The following is an 18118-nucleotide window of genomic DNA, read 5'->3' as shown; positions in this document are numbered from 1 at the left end:
CCAGGGGGCGCTCGGGCCGCCCGCCGCCCTGACGTCACACGCCCGCGCCGCCGCCCGGCCACCCGCGCTGCGCGGGTGCGGCGGTGTCGGTCACCGGGGGGTCGGTGCGGGGCGGTACCGCACCGGGCTGGCGGTAAGGGGCACCGGGCGGGCCTCGGCGCGGGGCGGCAAGGGGCACCGGGGGGTCCCCGCGGGCCGGGGCGAGGCGGTGCCGGGCACCGAGGGTCCCGTGGACGGGCGGGAGCCTCGGTGGGACGGAGGGCTGTGCTGAGGGGGCTCCGCGAGGGCGGGAGCCCTGCTTCGGCGGGGAGCGGCGCTGAACGCCCGGCAGCAGGGGCTCTGAGCGCAGGCAGGGGTACCGCGGCACGGGCAGCGCTCGTGTGCTGGGGAGCGGCGGGACCGGGGCGCCCTGGGGTGCCCGCCCCTGCCCTGCCGTGTGCCCAGCCGTTAGAGAAACCCGGGTGTGAAGCGGTGCGGGAGCGCTGGGTGGCTCTGCTGCCTCTCTGAAGCCAGGAAGCGGGCAGGGCGCAGCGCCGCCGGTGCGGGAGGCCCGCGCTCGATACCCTGGGCTAGCGCGGGAGCCCGGGTAGCAGGCACGGGCGCTTGGAAGGTGATGGACTGCAAACGACACGCTAATCCCTGCCTCCTCTTCTTCAGTGAGGGGTTGCTAGCTTCTTGAAAGCACCTCGAAGGAAGTGCAGGCTTTCTTTTTCCTCCCTCCCCCCAGCCGACCCCCAGTGCTGTCTGCATGCTGGGAAGGTGGGACGATATTTGCGGGAAACTGACCTCACACGCAGAGGACAGCAAATTCAGCTGAAGAGATGAAAGGCTATTAGCTGCAGCGTTGCTCTAATCAATTACTCCAAAACCTTAAGCTGAGGGAGTATTAAACGTCTGGGTTTTAGGTCTAACCTTGTGACCGTGTCTAAGGGCGGGTCTCTTGGGATGCTGTTGCCTCACTGGGGCCTCAGTTTAATCAAGGGGGATGTTTAGGTGAGGATGTGAACCTAAACCTCTAAAAACACAGCTACTTTATGCTATTCTGATACAGATCTTTTGTACAAATTTGAGGGTCACGGCAGCTGGGGTGCTAGAGAGATGCTGAAGTATCTTAATTGTGTTTATTGTAGCAGATCTCTAATATTCCAGGGAGCCTTTGTATACGATGGTAAGATTCTGCTTTAAAAAGGGCGGGGAGGGCGGCTTCCTATTTTATGAAGGTCTTTGTAGGGCTGAAAACCATGGTTTGTTGCAGCTGAAGCAGCTTGAAAATCAGTGGCTAAGCAACTGATTGGCATGCCTGTGGCTTGTCAGAGGTCTGTGTAAGACACCTGTGTTAGTGATGGAGCCACAGTGCTCCTGGAGGCATTTAAAGACAGCTACAGTTTATGAAAAATGGTGCTGCTGTTAGTGGCTAGAGTTTGCATGCATGCAAGAGCGAGGGCAAAATAATGAAACAAATTAAAATGTAATAGAAAAGTATGTACACTGTAGGTTAAAATGTGTAAGGCATGTTCTGCACTATATAAGGAAAGCTGTTGGGAAGTTGAGCCCCGGTGTCTGCTGTTTTGATTGTTGGCACGCGGTAGGCAGTGCGGCTATCTAATGTGCTGCCCTTTATAACTGTCACAAATTTCAGGCTCCCCAGGGAAGTGGTCACAGCCCCAAGGCTGTCAGAGTTCAAGGAGTGTCCGGTTTAGTTTTAGGTAGTCCTGCGAGGAGCAGGGAGTTGGGCACCATGATCCTTATGGGTCCCTTCCAGCTTGAAATACTCCATGATTCTATGATCCTGTGTGACAAACTCTATAACTTATGCAGCTGTGCAGGGTTTGGCTTCCTTGGGACTAGAGAGAGACACTCAAGCTGTTGGTAGTGGGCAGAGATGAGTACCTGTGTTGTGTAGTGCACAGCCTAGCCTTTCATGGTGGCATGGTGAGAATAAACCCGTAACACTGAGAAAAAAAGTGTTCCTTGTGCTACTAAAAGGTGATTGTCTAAACTGTCCTGTGTCTTAGGAATCATGAATTCTCCAGTCCTAGCAAAGTGCATCAAAAAGGGAGGCAGTGAAGAACTATGAACTGGACAGATTTTTCACCGTTTTCTTAAATAAAACCCAATTAAAAAAAGCAGGACTTACATTATGAGCAATCTATCAATCTGAGCATGAGCCAGAACACAGCAATGATGCTGACTTTTGTTTTTGCACTCCTGGTGACTTCTGACGGGTGTTGTTGGTTATGGAAGGTGCTTCAGCTGTTCATGGTGGGCCCTGCCGATGTGTCGTGGCAGTGCTCGTTTGCTTGTGACTGAGCGCACAGGACAGTTTGGGTCTGAGCTCAGCGGCACTAGGGAGGTGGGCGGCTCTGTGAGCTGACTACATTAATATAGGAGCTAGAGGATATACATTGTTTGTGATTACTTCCAGGTTCTGTGAAAGATGACCACGCTCACACGGCAGGACCTTAACTTTGGGCAAGGTAATGTGTTGTGCTACGCTGCAAACTGGTATGCTTGCAAGGCATCGTGTTGGCATGTGAGCTTGTGGAACTGTTGTTGGAGAGTTGCTCTATCCCTAAACTTCCTGCAGCTAAGGGGAAGCAGATGAAATTTATGCAGGGGAAAATACCTTGAAAAAATTCCTCTGAGTATATGGTATTGCCCTGCATGCTTCCCCCACTCCCTACTTCAGCATCCTTTACTTTTGTTTTTCAGTTGTTGCAGATGTTCTTTCAGAATTTCTGGAAGTGGCTGTTCACCTTATATTATATGTCAGAGAAGTTTACCCTATTGGGATCTTTCAGAAGAGGAAAAAATACAATGTACCTGTCCAGGTAGGAGATTTTCCTGGAAGCTGACAGCCACATGGACAAGCAAAATAGCAGGGATCAGTCAACGCTCACCAGAACAAACTAAATCGCTTCCAGAGTTTGTTTTAATGTGCAAACTCATTTTTGAAGAGAACTTAGTTCCTGTCAGAAGGGAAAACAGGCCTGTAGCTGAGGATACAGCAGTACTCATGGAACAAGCAGATCACGGACAACAGTAGTACAAGGCTTCCCCAGCTATGTGCAGTAAGGTAACATGAAAGCATGCTTCCTAGGAAGTAGAGATGGTTGGACTATACTATTCCCAATCTGCTATTATTGGATATATAGTCCCCATAAACTACAACAGCGTGGGTACAGTGATCTGCCTCCGCCCATTAACCCTTCCATGAAAGAATTACTGGTCTGAACTGGCAACTTAGTGTTGAAAAATTCTAATTGAAGCATGACTCAAGTGCCCTGTAACACATTGGTGCTGCTGTTTAAATCTTCCCCTTTACTGTTGTCCTGGTTGACGTCAGAACACAGCTGACTGTTCCCTGTATTTGCTACAGATGTCCTGCCACCCGGAGCTGAATCAGTACATCCAGGACACGCTACACTGCGTAAAGCCGCTGCTCGAGAAGGTAAAATCATATTAGGAGCCTTAGCAAAAGTACTGCAAGTGGTTTTGATAGTAATTAAGAGAACATAAGTGCTGTCTTCATTGCAAAATTTATTTACAGATTTGCCATACAGAATATACTAGCTGACAGCGTTACTAGCAACAATAAAAATAACACCCCTAACCTTTCCTTGCAGGTAAGGCCCTGCCTTGCTGCTGGTTACTGGCGTTTAGTTGCATCTAATACATACACATGAGGATATACATCTATATGTTTTAATCGCATATGGTGTTCATCTGTGTGAACATCATCATACATATTCAGTTAACATTCTGCTTTGGAATACATTTAAGTTTAAGCACCTACTTGCCAGAATAGTGGGGCTGCTTTGCTGTAAGCCAGCAAGCACAGGTAGGTTTGAACGCTAGGTTTTGTGAGAAAGGCATGACCATAAGAAACATTTCAGGATGTAGGATGCTGTCTGTAAAGAGCAGAGACTGCAAAATCTGCTAACCTTAATGCACATTTAGAGAATGAAAATGTCAGTTTTCATCACAGTAGTACAAAGCTGCTATATTTGGCCAATGATCTAAGCACGTCTTAACTTCCCCAGCATTGTCCGTTCCCGAGTGATGCAATGAGATGGCCGTACATTTCCTCCTTTGTTCCAAAATGGTATCTAGAGAAATGTACTATTTAGTGCACTTCATCTCCCTAGGCCTTAGCAATAAGCTATCAGTTTAACATCTAGCAAGAAATGGCTTTGCAAAAGCATTTTTTTCTTATCAGTAAGAATAATCTGATAGTGCTCAAGTGTTGGATAACTGCTAGTGCTGAGAGCCACAACAAATAAAGTGGGAGTGTGCTTATCAGAAGTATGTAAAGCACACCACAGGCAGAAGAAAGCTTGTTTTAAGGAAGCGATTTTATTTTTTCTATCTTTGTTCTTGCAGAATGATGTGGAGAAAGTTGTAGTTGTAATCCTGGATAAAGAGCACCACCCTGTGGAGCGATTTGTCTTTGAGATCACCCAGCCACCTCTTCTCTCCATTAGGTAAAGTTTCCATTCCTGCTTGCCCGTGGCATCCCACACCTGCCTCTGCAGGTGTTTCGGAAGCAGCTCCAGGCCCCAGTACTCTGCTGCGTGGCCATAACAACTGGTATCTCTCAACAGTTCGGAGTCCCTGCTGTCCCACGTGGAGCAGTTACTGCGTGCCTTCATCCTGAAGATCAGTGTGTGCGATGCTGTGCTTGACAACAATCCCCCAGGTAAACAAGTCCATACAGGCTAACAGCATGGCAGTGCTTGACATGAGACAACACTAGGTAGCGTCCGATCCCCTGTTCACTGGCCCCCGATCTGCAGCTACCGTTTCTCTTGCAGGTTGCACCTTCACAGTTCTGGTTCACACACGGGAGGCTGCCACACGGAACATGGAAAAGATCCAGGTGATAAAGGTGAGTGATATCTTTGGCTATCTGATTGCAGGTGAGCAACCTGCAAAGACTAGAAATTAGAAGAGTTTTGGCATCTCTAAGGTTGAGGCTGCTAGATGTTTTGAACACGTGTTAGCTTTACATGATGCACTTCACACTTTTCCTTTGAATGTGTTAAAATGGTTTACACTGGTGAGGTGACTGAGCACATTCGCCACACACCAGCCACAACTGCAGGCAAGAGATGCTTCAAAGCCTGAATGAGGCTGTGACAATACTTACTCCACGATGCCTGCCCAGTCACTGAAAAGTACTCTGACATAGAGAATAGGTACTTGAATTTAAGTGAAAAAAACAAACCCCTGAAACCAAAACAACCCACCAAACCCCTCTCATCCCCATCCACTATGTGTGGATGACTGATACTTGAATCTTAGTCATCTCTGCTATTTATAAAGAAACTAGTGGGTTTTGGGTGCACGGCTACACTTCATCTTGCAGGAAAAGTGTGTGCAGATCACTTCTTAAAGCAGTATTTTTTTTTTTCCCCAGAATCCTTGCTTAGGTACAGGGAAACCTTCTTACCTGAGCCAAGTTATTTTGGGTGTCCTAAGGCATAATAAATAAAGCTAGTAAAGTATAAAATTGTTTCAAAGTGGAAGTCTGCTCTGTACTGCTTAGCAATGGTAACTGGTAGTATAGAGGGCCAACCTTTACACTTGCAAGGGAGGACAGAAATCCATGCCCTGAGCATTTTGGAGTTGCAGTTAAGACCTGGTATAATGAATATAAAATACTAGCTCAGAACAGCTAAGAGTTTATCTTTTAAGGAAGAGAGGTATCACCTTTGGAATAAGGAAAGTGGGTTAACACTATGGTTCAATGTAATTGAAGATAATTATGCCGAGTCTCAGGGCCAGTCTGCAAGTGTTAAGTTTTGCTGTTATGAAAGGTTTGAGTACCCGGTTCTTCCCTCAGCTACTAGATCTGTCATTCACTTAATGCTGACCTAGTGCTGAGAAAGAGAGCTGACCTCCAGAGTCTGCCAGCCTCGCTGCAAATAAAGCGCCTTGTGTTCCTGCCCCTAGGATTTCCCGTGGATCCTCGCCGATGAGCAAGATGTGCACATGCATGACCCCCGGCTTATTCCCCTGAAAACTATGACATCAGATATCTTAAAGGTGAGCAGAGCGTTCTGGCCCAAGAGGTGGCTGAAACTGCATGGGGTTCTAAGCTTTGTCTCCTCTGACGCCAGCTCTGCCATTTTCCGTAGGCTAACGGTTGTAATATTGCCAAGCAGCATTGCCTAGTCTTGCAGATGCCTGTGCCAGTAATCAAAACAGGGCAAGACTCAAAATACGAAACCTGGCTATGGGGGAAGGTACAAACTCTTCCTATTTAGCTTGTTGCAGGCGACTTCCATTCACCTACCTGCGTATTAACAGAACTGATGCTCGTTTCTCTCTTCCAGATGCAGCTATATGTAGAAGAGCGAGCCCACAAAGGCACCTGATTTCAAATCTTCCTTGCCTTCAAGCCTCATCTGATCTTCCAGTGGAATAAGATATCTCACAAGCTGTACCTTGATAACCGTCTCTTCAGCTGGCCTTCTGGGTGAATGTAGAGCAGCTGCTGCCTCTTTATTTCAAGTGCTCTTACCACTGTATATAGAACTGACTTGGAATGTGGAGCCAGAGCCTGTTCCCATGTACGCTCACGTGTGAGAGTGAGTATGGGCTTTGTTACAGTGAATCCCTGGGGGCAGGGGCAGGATATAGCCAGCTGCAGAGTGCAGTCAGCGCTTTGTACAAATCCAGTTCTCGCCTTAACAGGGCATCGCCATTGCACAGTGGTAGTGATACGCAGTGATACGCTATAGGCTCCACGAGAGCAATGGACTCGTAATAAGGGTGAGTGAGGCCTTATGTAGTGTCTGTCCACTGTGACTGTCCCAAGTAGTCTTCAATAAATACTAAGTTTTACCCCAGTTGAACTAGGCTGAGTTCTGTCCAAACCAGCCTCCCCCCACCAAGTGAGGAAGTATTTGTGTGGAGCTTCCACCACCTTTCCACACCTTTTCTGGTACATATGTGGGATCTATCAATTCCTATACAGCCTTGGTGTCCCGCCCTTTCCACAGGAGAGCTTTCACCCATGAGCAAGGTTAATCCTACACCTGACAAAGGAGATGGAAGGCCTCAGTATTGGCTCTTTGCATACAGGGGTAGAAGACATGGTTTGCGGTATTGAGCTGAGCTTGTAGGTCAGACAATTTGATAAGACAGCCAGTATAGTGCCTCCCTGCTTCCTCCAAGTAAAAAGTGCAAGAATACTACAGATCCAGGTTGTGCATTGCTTTAACATTTTATATAGGGTTAGACCATTCAGTACAAACCAAGCACTTTGGTAGTACAAAGATAATATGGAAAAAGCCCAGCACAATCAAAAGGCACTTCTTGTAAGCTAGCCACCTTACGGGACTCCTGATCTCCTGCCTCTCTGGCTGTTTATTCTAACAACCATGGGCCGTATTCAGTCAGTGAGGGTATTTGCCACTTCGATCATATACACTTACAGAAAACAGTAAGCAGTTAAGTACCAGTGACACAGCATTTATGAAAAAGGGTTGGTTAATAGTTTCCTTATGCTATGAAAGGTCTGATGTGAAAGATACATGAAAGATACATAATTAAACTAAACCACAGAAATACCATACAAAACATGTCTCTCCATAGCAGAGCCCTTGAGGACAGCATTGCTAATCTGAAATGAAAAATTTTAACCTTATTTTTCATAAGTTCCATAAACACAAGAAATAGTTTCTATTTAAGACCTAGCGTTTGGCTGTAGCACAAGGACGTAAACTAGAGGAGACGACATTTCATTGTCCTAGTCCTCCTGCGCAAGGTCACTAGTAATTGCAGTGACGTCGATAGCACAGGAGGATGAAGGATGAAGACAGAAGTCCTTCCAAAGGGCTGGGCCTGCACAAGTTCTGCTGTGAACAAGGAGAACTAGCTGCTTGTATCAGAGATCAACTGTGCAAGTACAAAGCCAGGACACTCGCCCAGAGAGTACAGACAAATAAATGCACCTGAGACCACCTGGTTACAGTCCTGAGGTAAAAAAGCAACTATATATATTGTGCCTTCATAACTGTGTCAGGGGCCCAATGGTGATGCTGCTGTTTGTCACTCGGATCCCATACCATCCTGCCCAGAACTGGGTGTCTTGGCCTCCGTGCTGAAACCAGATGTAACGAACTCCAGCTGGGTAATTCTGGAAGGTGTGAGAAATCTGGAGAGAAAGAAGAAAGTGTGTCTTAATTTGCTTAAATAAATCAGCACTGACCTAGAAGCTAGGAGAACTAGAGTATGCAAGTCTTGGACTCAGGAAAATCTCATTCTAAGATGCCTTTTTAATAAAAGTGCATCATGCCCCTTTTTGAGGGATGGGAAAAAACCCTGTCATTCAGCCTTCTGCCCTGAAATCCTCTCCCAGTCAAACTTAAGGTTAAGCTTAGAGTCATGTAGGCAACAGTGTAACAGGTAATCTACAGTCAAACCAGTTAAACGAGTTTAAGTAATGTCTGCAATCCTTTAAATTACATCCATGCAGTAGTTTTAAACAAAGTTTTTTTGATCAATAAAAACAAGAACTGTGCTCTTGTAACTTATTTAGACCAAACCTTAAGTGAAAAACAGAAACAGTTAAAGAGACTGAGCTAAAACAACACAGAAGCCTGGGGGATACTCTAGAAAACCCTGGGCACATACAAACCGCACCTAGCTCCTCATGGCACTATTGCTTCTTCAGCGTTGTCAACAGCAAAGACATAACCTTTTGTATTGAGTAGAGGAGGCTGAAGAGCACAGAAAGCAGGTCCACTTGGAACTTTTGGCCAGGTAAAGACTTGCAGGATTCAAGTGTCACAATACTGATGTAAAGCTACTGCCCCCAGGGCTGCTGCTTACCTCTCTCCACATTGCATCACTCCACTGCTCTATAACCACTGGCTCGGGGTGGAACTCCTCAAGGACAATGTAGTCTTCAGAAAGCAGCCTCACTGTAAGTTCATAGCGACATCCACAGTCAAACCTGGCAGCATACCTAGAGAGGCAGGGAGGAATCAAGGAGCAGGGTTGTCTATACAGAGTCCAGTTTTTAGCATTCAAGAACAGTCTCCAAGGGGATCCCTGTCTGTAGAGAAAAAGGAACGTCATCCCCATAGCTATGAAGAAGTTCTAAAACTTGTAGCTATCCTGTTCTTCACAGGATTGTCACCTCCTTACAGCCCACTGAATAAACTTAGATTTAGCTTATGCTTTACTGAAGAACTACCAGTCCAAAAGGAAAAAGAAGTAATTTTATAGCACAAAAAGCTTCAGAGGCCCAACTTATCTCTAAGCCAATGCCAGAAATTCTAGTGTTCAGTGCATACACCTACCAGTCCTTGACTACAATTTCGGGCCGTTTCTCATCCATCAGCTGATTCCAGTATCCTTCTTTACGCAGAGTAATGAGTTGAGACTTGAGGCATGGTCTGCAATAGAAATATTCAGAACTTCACAAAACACATCTCTTCCTTCTCAGTGTCCACACTTTCCCCAACAGCTTTACTCTCACCAAAAGCCCACACAGACCTTGAAGGCCCACAAGGCTGACATGGCTAAGCCATGCCTTTTTCTGTAGCCAGAACTAGATAAGGAAGTGAATTAGCTTCACCCCCAGATAAAAAGAATAGTTACCTACAAGCTAGATTAAGAGGAGTCCCTATGCTTGTAGAGTATATATTGGTAACAGGAAACTACTGCTTAAGGGATGTAAAAAAGCAGCTAATCCTCCTGTTGACAGCTTTTCTTGCAAGCTGTTACCATGACAAACACACCTACCACTCCTAGAGGTTACAGAGCTTTGGCCTGGTCAGGTAGGTGCCTCTGATTAGCTTGCCAAAATTAACGTTTGCTCACCACTTTTGATACAGGAGAAGCTGATATCTTGTGGATTATCATGACTATAAAGAAGTTACAGGAATTTCCTAGTAGGGACAGAAATTTAGCACTTGCTGCAATTAATTCAGCCGTACACCTGTCTCTTTAGACTAACTTGTATAAAAGGTTAACTAATTAAAGTCCTCCTTTTTGCCACACATGGGCTAAGGCTCAGTGACCTGCCTGAAGCCACCTAACCATAGTGCCTTGCAGGCAGACAGGAGGAAGCAGGTCTCCCAGCTCCAGATTACTGGAATCCAGTTCTTACCCATATGAAGTGACAAAGTATTTTTGTACTTTGGGGTCTGGTATGTTTGTTCCATGAGCTCCAGGCAGATCCTCAATCTTCCATTTATCTCCCTCATTATTATCCAGTTTCCAGTGCCGAAAATTCTCTAAAAACATAGATATCGAAGACGAGTGGAACTTCAGTTTCCAGCAGTATCTCTGCTTTGTTAAAGAATCGGCTACAGAAGAGTACTAGGAACCTACTCTGATGAGTTTTCAGATAGGCTGTATTCTTCCTACAGCTGAAAGTGACTCCTGCCTTTATGTTGCCATTACTTTTCACGTGGCTGTCAGCAGCTAGGACAACAGGTAGCAACCTTCTGACCACATCAGAAACTCAATCAGTCATAAAGCAGAACTCCTGTAGTTGTACTAGTCAAGTCTTTGACAACAAAAACTCCCCAGCTACCTGAATGTTTAATCCTGAAACCCGATAGTTTCATGACCTTATTGTACGTGCTGTGCAAATTAACCATTGCTGTCTGCAGTGCTGGGGCCTTAGTAACTCCAGAAATTTTTTGTGGCAGCAACCACAGATACATATTTACCAATACTTTATCTACCCACAGTGGTTTTATTGCAGATGTTTACTTGTGGATCTGACCCAGCAGCAATCCATCAGTAGCTGGACAGTCCCACAATGCCAGCAGTACTTGAGCAACACAGGACACTGACTCATCCTGACTACGACGAAACTCCCTTAGCTCCCTACTATAAGTAATTAAACAAACCTTCAGCACAGGGGTTTTTGATGAGGTTTCTCTTCAAGCTACAGAGCATATAGAAGGTCTTCCAGTCAGAGATACTTCTGTCCAAATTCTGGATATAAAACCCCTCGCGCTGGCACTTGCGCTTCCATAGGGTGGTCAGATCCACCACGTAGCGCCATTGCCTGCAGACCAGCCTGCAGGTGCAGATCAGATCCTGGGCTGGGAGCAGGGAAAGCAGCTCCACCAGGACATCTTCCGGGAGGTGGCAAATGGTTGTCATCACAGACTGCCAGCTTCTGTGACGGGTAGTAGGGCGATGGAAAAATCCCTAGGGCACCAACAGCTACAGCACTTTAGGAAGCAAGCAGAGTTTTGACTAGTTACTAACAGAACTACAGAATCATAGAATCATGAAGGTTGGAAAAGACCTCTAGGACCAAGTCCAACCCCCAACCCAGCACCCCCAGGCCTCCTAAACCATGTCCCCAAGTGACATGTCTGCACATTTCTGAGCGCCCCCAGGGATGGTGACTCCCCCCCCTCTCTGGGCAGCCTGTGCCAGGGCCTGACCGCTCTGGCAGGGAAGGCATTTTCCCAATATCCAACCTAAACCTCCCCTGGCGCAGCCTGAGGCCGTTCCCTCTCGTCCTGTCACTGGTGACTTGGGAGCAGAGACCGACCCCCCCTCACTCCAGCCCCTCTCAGGCAGCTGCAGAGAGCGAGAAGGGCTCCCCTCAGCCCCCCCTTCTCCAGGCTAAACCCCCCCAGCTCCCCCAGCCGCCCCCCAGCACACTTGTGCTCCAGACCCTGCCCCAGCCCCGCTGCCCTTCTCTGGACGCGCTCCAGCCCCTCAATTCACGACACGACAAAGCGCCCGCACCCGGGGGCTCGAGTGGGCCGGGCCGTCGCGCCCCGCCCGGCCCCCCACGCCCGGCCCCGGCCCCGGCCCCACCTGGGCTCCGCCTGCGCCCTCCGGACACGGATGTGAGGCGGCGGCGGCCCTTCCGCAGCGGGCGGGGCGCGGGGCGGGCGGGCAGGGATGGAGGCGGCGCCCGGCGGGGGAGGCCTTTATCAGGGCGGCCCGGCCCAGGCCCGGCCCCGGCCCGCCCGCCCCGGCCCCGCGCCCGCCCGCCGAGCAGCGCCTGAGGTAGGAGCGCTCGGCGCCAGCCGTGCCGTGGGGGGGGGGGGGTGGGGGTGCGGGGTCACCCCGAGCCCCCCCCCCGTTACCCTGCGGGTTCCTCCCAGCCTGTCTCGGCGGGGCAGCACCGCGGGGTGGGGGGCGCAGACAGGGAGCCGGTGTGCGCCCCAGCAGGGCTTGGGGCGGGAGGTCTCTGCCGGTGGGACCGGCTTTGGGATGCTGCGGGTGGGAGCGGGAGGGGAAGGCCAGCCGGGGACCTTCACCCCTTCCCCGAGGGCGTGGGGAAGCTCGCTGCGCGGGGAGAGCCGTCAGCGGGCAGAGCGCCGGCGGAGGACGCAGCATCCTGCGGCACACGGAACCTCCACGACCCCTCTTTTTTCTTAAAATCACATTTTACTCTTCAGGAGTCTGGTTGAAGGTTGGAAAAAAAAAAAAGGGAAATCGCCAATGCTACCCCCATAAAAGCCAGGGAATTTTAAGTGACAGTTTCCTCTTGCTGTCTGCAGTGCAGGCAGAGGACACACGATAGCTCTGCATCTGGAACAAGTAGATTTAGGATGCTGTTACAGTAGCGACTCCCTATCTCTTCCCTCCCTCGCCAGATTTGGCACTGCCATATTTCGTCAAGCAGCCTGTCAGGATATTTCACCTGCTTTGTTTCTATCCCTCTCCTAGGCTTAATGACTCAACTCCTCAGGAGTCTGGCTGCATCTGTGCAGCTCCCCGCAGTCGCAGCAGCTCCTCCAGCACCAGAACTCAGCTGAGATAAAAGCGGTGTCACAGCGCACCCCACACTGATGACGTGGGGCTCTGAATCCGCACCTCCTCCCTTATTCCTGCAGCACCTGGCCCTTCAGCTCAGGGCAGCAGAGTGCCATTGGGAGTTAAAGCACACGCTTCTGACTTTAAATTGCTCAGGTTTTAAGGCCATAGAAAAAGGAATATTAGAGAATATCAACTGAGTTATTTTCAGTTGTCCTCGGGCCTGTACTTTATAGGGGCTCATGGCTAAGGAGATTAAGTGCCAGCCCCTTGAAGGGCTTTCAGATATAGAACGAACCACTGCAGATGTGGTTGGCAAGATGCTCACCACTGGTATTTAGGCACTGCTCTGCAGCGTTTGGTATCAGTGATGTTCTTAAAGGCATAACAAACACCCAGATGCCTCCCTCTGCGGAAGAAGTCATTACTAAGCAGCTGATTTTTGCAGCAGTAGAGATTTCTGGAAGGACTAACTCCAGTCTGGGAAACTGACACTGTTCCCAATTGCAGATGTCAAGTACTTGCATTTTGTGGACGGATTTTACTGAGGGCTTCTCTTAGAACATAAAATATTAATCTGCTCACATGCTTCAGGGTATTAACTTAATAGAGGCCAGGAAGCCTTGAGGTTAGGAAGCAATCTATACCCCCAAAATCATGCTTTCAGATAACATGCTTGTTTTCCCCTTTTTTCTAAATTATCAGATTTGACATCACTGAGGGTGGGGAACCCCATATCTGAAGGACTACTGTGTCACCACTCCTTTCCCCCTTCTTCCCTCAGAAAGCTCCATCCAGCCTGGCCTGAGGATGGAGTCCCTCCCTGAGGCGGTCCTGATCAGAATCCTGGCCTCCATACCTGCAGCGGATTTGGTGCTGGCGTGCCGCCTGGTCTGCTGCCAGTGGAAGAACCTGGTCGATGGAGCTGCGCTTTGGATCCTGAAGTGTCAGCAGGAAGGCCTCACTGGAGCAGAGTCACAGGAGAATGCAGAGAACTGGCAGAACTTCTACTTCCTGAGTAAAAAAAAGAAGAATCTCATCAAGAACCCCTGTGGCGAAGGTGAGAGACAAGCGTAACAAGCCCCAAGGTTTCATAGAGATGACCAGTCACTGGGCATCTCCAGTCTCTGAAAAAAAAAAAAATTTGTTGCTATCAGGTTGCAGCATTTTATTCTTGCCCGAGTCAAATCACTTAATGCATGCAGTTAAATCATTTAATAGGCATGAAGGCCTTTGATAATCAGCCTTTGCAAAAGGCTGTGTTTGACATCAATTTTATATATAAGCCCCTGCAGGGATCAGAATCACATCTGAGACACAAAAACATCCTTTGCAGAACCCCTGTCCAGTGCAGCCATGGTAGTGGCATCTGGGTTTCCAGACTGCTTCTTGCCAAACCACGACAGGGAAGATCAAGCCTTTCCCCACTCAGGGGCTAGTCTGCCCTTAGCTCAGCAGGCAGTTCAGGCCTCCTTCCTTGAAGCAGCTCAGGCAAGTCTTGTTTGTGCCCTCCTTACTACTGCCCATGTTAGAGCTGTGCACATACCCCATTTGCCATTATTCTGATAATCCATGAGCTTCGCTTGCCAGGTCTACAAGATGCTTAGCAATAAGCAGCAGTAACCAAGCCTCATAACCCAAGCAGCAACAAATATATTTCACACATCATAGACCAAAGCAATATCAACACAGCTTCTCCATTTTGTTTACAGATTATTTTTCTGCAAGCTTTTCCAACATGCATGTTCCCTCTGGCTAAGACCAGAAAATCCCAATGTTTAGGGCCATACTGCTTCTAAAAATACACTTAGCAACTCAGAAAATTTAGAAATAAAGCAGTCAGCATCTCTCCCCAGGCTATTCCTATGTTACAAAGCTGAAAGTGCTGACACACAGTTCAGAATACCCAAATAATTTCACTGGAGTACTTTAAGTAAACCCACACATACATAGCTGTTTTGGTGGGGAATGCTAAAGTTTGTTAATATTAGAGTTCAACCAGACTGAAGGTATTTGCCTGACTTCTACTTAAACATCTCCGTAGGTTACATACAAAATTAGTGCTGCACCAACAGCAAACTTTTTACAAGCCAGAGAAAGGTTCCAGTGGAAGAAGATCAGCTCACCCAGGCCCACAGAAACTAAGACTCATCCGAACCTCTTTTCTGCCATTTGCAGAGGACTTGCAGCACTGGGGAGAGGTAGAGAATGGAGGTGATGGCTGGAAAATTGAAGAGCTCCCTGGAGACTTTGGAAAAGAATTCCCTAGTGAAGAGGTCCATAAATACTTTGTTACATCTTATGAGTAAGGCTGCTTTCCTCTCTTATTCAGGGAAGGGGACATTTTTGATTCCCCCGCTCCCAGGAGAGACTGTGATGCCAATTAACATCTTACATTTCAGGTGGTGTCAAAAGGCTCAGGTCATTGACCTTAGGGCTGAGGGCTACTGGGAAGAGCTGATGGATACAACCCAGCCTAAAGTTGTGGTAAAAGACTGGTAAGTAGCAAGGATGCCTCAGAAGGCAGGTAGAGAGTCAAGAAAGGGAGGGCTTATACCTGCAGTGGACCTTAAAACCCCAGCAGCCCGATCACCTAGGTGTGACACAGGGCTGGGTCTTGGCTTACAGAGCCATCAGCAGCTCCCACAAGCTTCAAACTGTTGGTGTGTATTGCCTCTAAAGACTAGGTTCCTGCTGTGAATGAGGGGAGGTGGTGGGTAGGGGTAAGAGCCATTACAGATTTCCACCTCAAACCAAGGCCCCAGTAGCTTGGTGAGACTGGTAGAGCCTGCATTCAGCCAGATGCAGCTGCTGCTCCGGCTCTTTGCCGAGTTCACACAGGTAAGGCTAGCAGCTCGGATCTCCTTGCAGGTATGCAGGACGCAGTGACGCCGGCTGCCTCTATGAGCTCTGTGTGAAGCTGCTCTCAGAGAATGAGGATGTTCTGGCTGAGTACAAAAGTGAGACTATTGACATCCCAGAGGGCAACGATGCCAACTGGACTGAGGTGAGTTACAGCTGCAGGCTCAGCAAGTGACACCCAACTTGCATGAATGGGGAATATTTTCAAGTAGAGGGAAGCAGAAGATTCCCCTGGAGGAGGTGGCGGCAGCGACTCTGTCGTGTTCTGTGGCACCATGATGCTGGAAGGCTGCCTTACATAAAACTTGCTGAGCCACCACTGCATGCGTAAGATGGAGATGCCCAGCTGGGAGAGGTTCAATGGCCTCTGAACAATAATGGGATCAAAGCTCTTCCCAGTAACTCCCAGTGGAAGTGTCCTCATTATTACCCAGGCTGGTAGGTATGACTCAGGCAGGGGCGTTTGAAGGCTCTGGGCACTAAAGAAGGGTAAGGTTCACAGGTGGTTTGTCGCTTACCAACAACCATTTTGTCTCATCCCAAAGATCTCCCACACCTTTTCCAACTATGGGCCTGGGGTCCGCTTTGTCCGCTTCGAACACGGTGGCCAGGACACACTATTCTGGAAGGGATGGTATGGCGTACGTGTTACCAACAGCAGCGTGACAGTGGAGCCATAGCCGTGCTGAACTGGGGCCTGCATGCTGGAGCTGACTTCCCTCAGGGCATCCCATGGCCTTTGGATGGTTTCTGCATGGTGCTGCTTCTGGGCTGTAGAGCATACAACCTTTCTGTGTATGAATGGGGCGAGATGCCAGGAGCCACCACCCGTCTTTCCTCAAGGGGACTACGCAAAGAATGTGAATAGATTTGCAAATGCACCACATTAGACTCGGCCTCGCCGCTTTCACTGATGTTCTCCGTTGGACATGAGACCACCTAGAAATTCTGCAGACTTTACTTCTCTCCTAAGTCACTAATCCCTAGCACCCAGCCCAAGCTAGGCACCCCTCCCACCTGCTTCCCAGACGTGGGCACCTCTTACCTTTAAGCAGTACTGCAGGCATTATTTTCTGGAGGTTAAAGAACAGGAAAAAAAAAAAGGGAGGAAAGAAAAGCATAGGCCTTGTGTCTGAGAGCATACCAGGGAAACGCAGAGCCCTGTCACATCTCCGTCATCAACTGCTCTCATGACCTGCAGTAAGAACCTTGGCTTCTCCCATTTATAAACAATAGATGTCATTGCTTGCCTCACGGGAGCTCTAGCTTGGCTGCCAAGTGCTTAATTTTTGGTGATGATAATGCAAAGCAATAGGGATTGGATCCTTTTCTCTTACACTGTTCCCAGCATTCATTTATCAAGGGAAGTGCTGGGAGCTGAAACCTCTCTGGTGACGAACTCTGGGGCTTCACTGGGCTCCCTCAGCAGCTGAGAATAATAGCTGCGAGAGAGACAAGGACTTTGGGAAATGGGTTTGAAGCAAATTAGGGAGGGGGTTCAGGAACAAACTACAAACTCATTTACCCCTTCCTGGCCTCTGCGTGCTTCATGCAACAAGCACCCTGGTCACACAGTATGACTGTGCAGGCAGGAGCTATTCTTCACAGAAAGTTGCTGTTAGCCCCACTTGACCTCAGTTCTTCCTGCTATTAATGGTGTCTGCAAAAAGTACAGGTCTGCCTCCACTCAATACGCTCACTGGTGAGACAGCACTTCGTACGTACTCCCACTAGTGCCTCTTGATATCACTCAGGGCTGTAAGCCACCACCCTGAACAGAGAGACACGCAAGCTTCCCTGAGCCAAGCCTGTCCCTGCTAGGCAGTCCTCTCGGAAGTGCACCTGCTTAACAGAGCTGGGGCTGCCTAGAGAGATAGGCACTTACATTTTTGTGTCCATTTGTCTGTCTTCCCTTCTGGGGCTGCTGGCGCATACGTACTTGAATGTCACTTTGCATCAAAGTGCACCATTAGAAAGGCAGTGTACTATTACGTGTCACCGAAGGGGAGAGCTTCCGAGCTGGTCGCTTCGTGCACGCTCTGCTTCATTGGGCTTTCTGCACTGCTGCGCCTGGACGCCGAGGGCACACTGGCCTTCCAAACCACAGCCGTGCCAAGCCAGAGTCCAGGCAAGCTTAATAAAGTGACACAATCGTGTGTGGATCTACCCTCGTGTGCTGGGTATTTGTGTCCTGTGCTTTTTCTGTTAGTTATATGGAGCAGCGGCAAACAGTCCTATCCAAGGCACAGGAGTCATAGTATCTTGTGTAGTATATGGGTCTCCCAGAAAGAGGTACATGCTCTGTCCCCTAATGCAGCAGCCTGAACCTGTTGGAAGCACTTGATGGGCAACAGGTTTGCAGAGCAGCAGCAGGCAGAGGTGCACTTAAAACACAGTGGGAATTCATGCAAGGCACAGAGGAGGTCCAGGAAGGCTCCTACACAGCCCAGCCCCAACAGATGCCCCCCAGGTCATCTCTAACTGTAGCTCTACTGTGAGC

At 48.8% G+C, this 18118-nt stretch overlaps 3 protein-coding genes across 6 annotated transcripts; 2 read left to right on the top strand and 1 right to left on the bottom strand.

Annotated features, from left to right (window-relative positions):
- Positions 1-25: 25 nt before the first annotated feature.
- Positions 26-8530, top strand: MAD2L2 (mitotic arrest deficient 2 like 2). Its single transcript, XM_064470550.1, has 9 exons — positions 26-133; positions 2426-2477; positions 2713-2831; positions 3380-3451; positions 4384-4484; positions 4605-4699; positions 4815-4888; positions 5956-6048; positions 6339-8530. Exons 2-9 carry the CDS (start codon positions 2438-2440, stop codon positions 6378-6380), a joined length of 636 nt encoding a protein of 211 aa, XP_064326620.1. The 5' UTR covers positions 26-133; positions 2426-2437; the 3' UTR covers positions 6381-8530.
- LOC104039680 (F-box only protein 6) lies at positions 7464-13745 on the bottom strand. Of its 3 annotated transcripts, none has more exons than XM_064470544.1 (6): positions 13616-13745; positions 10878-11207; positions 10127-10253; positions 9315-9410; positions 8842-8977; positions 7464-8164 (listed from the first exon to the last, which is right to left on the bottom strand). In XM_064470544.1, exons 2-6 carry the CDS (start codon positions 11134-11136, stop codon positions 8018-8020), a joined length of 765 nt encoding a protein of 254 aa, XP_064326614.1. In that variant the 5' UTR covers positions 11137-11207; positions 13616-13745; the 3' UTR covers positions 7464-8017. The 3 variants fall into 3 exon arrangements, with proteins under 3 accessions (XP_064326614.1, XP_064326615.1, XP_064326616.1); XM_064470545.1 differs by lacking the exon at positions 13616-13745 and adding an exon at positions 11809-11887; XM_064470546.1 differs by lacking the exon at positions 13616-13745 and adding an exon at positions 11737-11800.
- On the top strand, positions 11869-17780 carry FBXO2 (F-box protein 2). Of its 2 annotated transcripts, XM_064470548.1 has the most exons (7): positions 11869-12003; positions 12670-12796; positions 13541-13816; positions 14935-15061; positions 15159-15254; positions 15628-15763; positions 16164-17780. In XM_064470548.1, exons 3-7 carry the CDS (start codon positions 13567-13569, stop codon positions 16296-16298), a joined length of 744 nt encoding a protein of 247 aa, XP_064326618.1. In that variant the 5' UTR covers positions 11869-12003; positions 12670-12796; positions 13541-13566; the 3' UTR covers positions 16299-17780. The 2 variants fall into 2 exon arrangements, with proteins under 2 accessions (XP_064326618.1, XP_064326617.1); XM_064470547.1 differs by lacking the exon at positions 12670-12796.
- Positions 17781-18118: the final 338 nt, after the last annotated feature.

This window comes from Phalacrocorax carbo, chromosome 20, assembly GCF_963921805.1.
Source record: "Phalacrocorax carbo chromosome 20, bPhaCar2.1, whole genome shotgun sequence".
Lineage (NCBI taxonomy): Eukaryota > Metazoa > Chordata > Aves > Suliformes > Phalacrocoracidae > Phalacrocorax > Phalacrocorax carbo.
Note: the sequence above shows the minus strand (reverse complement) of the source record. Positions and strands in the feature narration are given on the sequence as shown.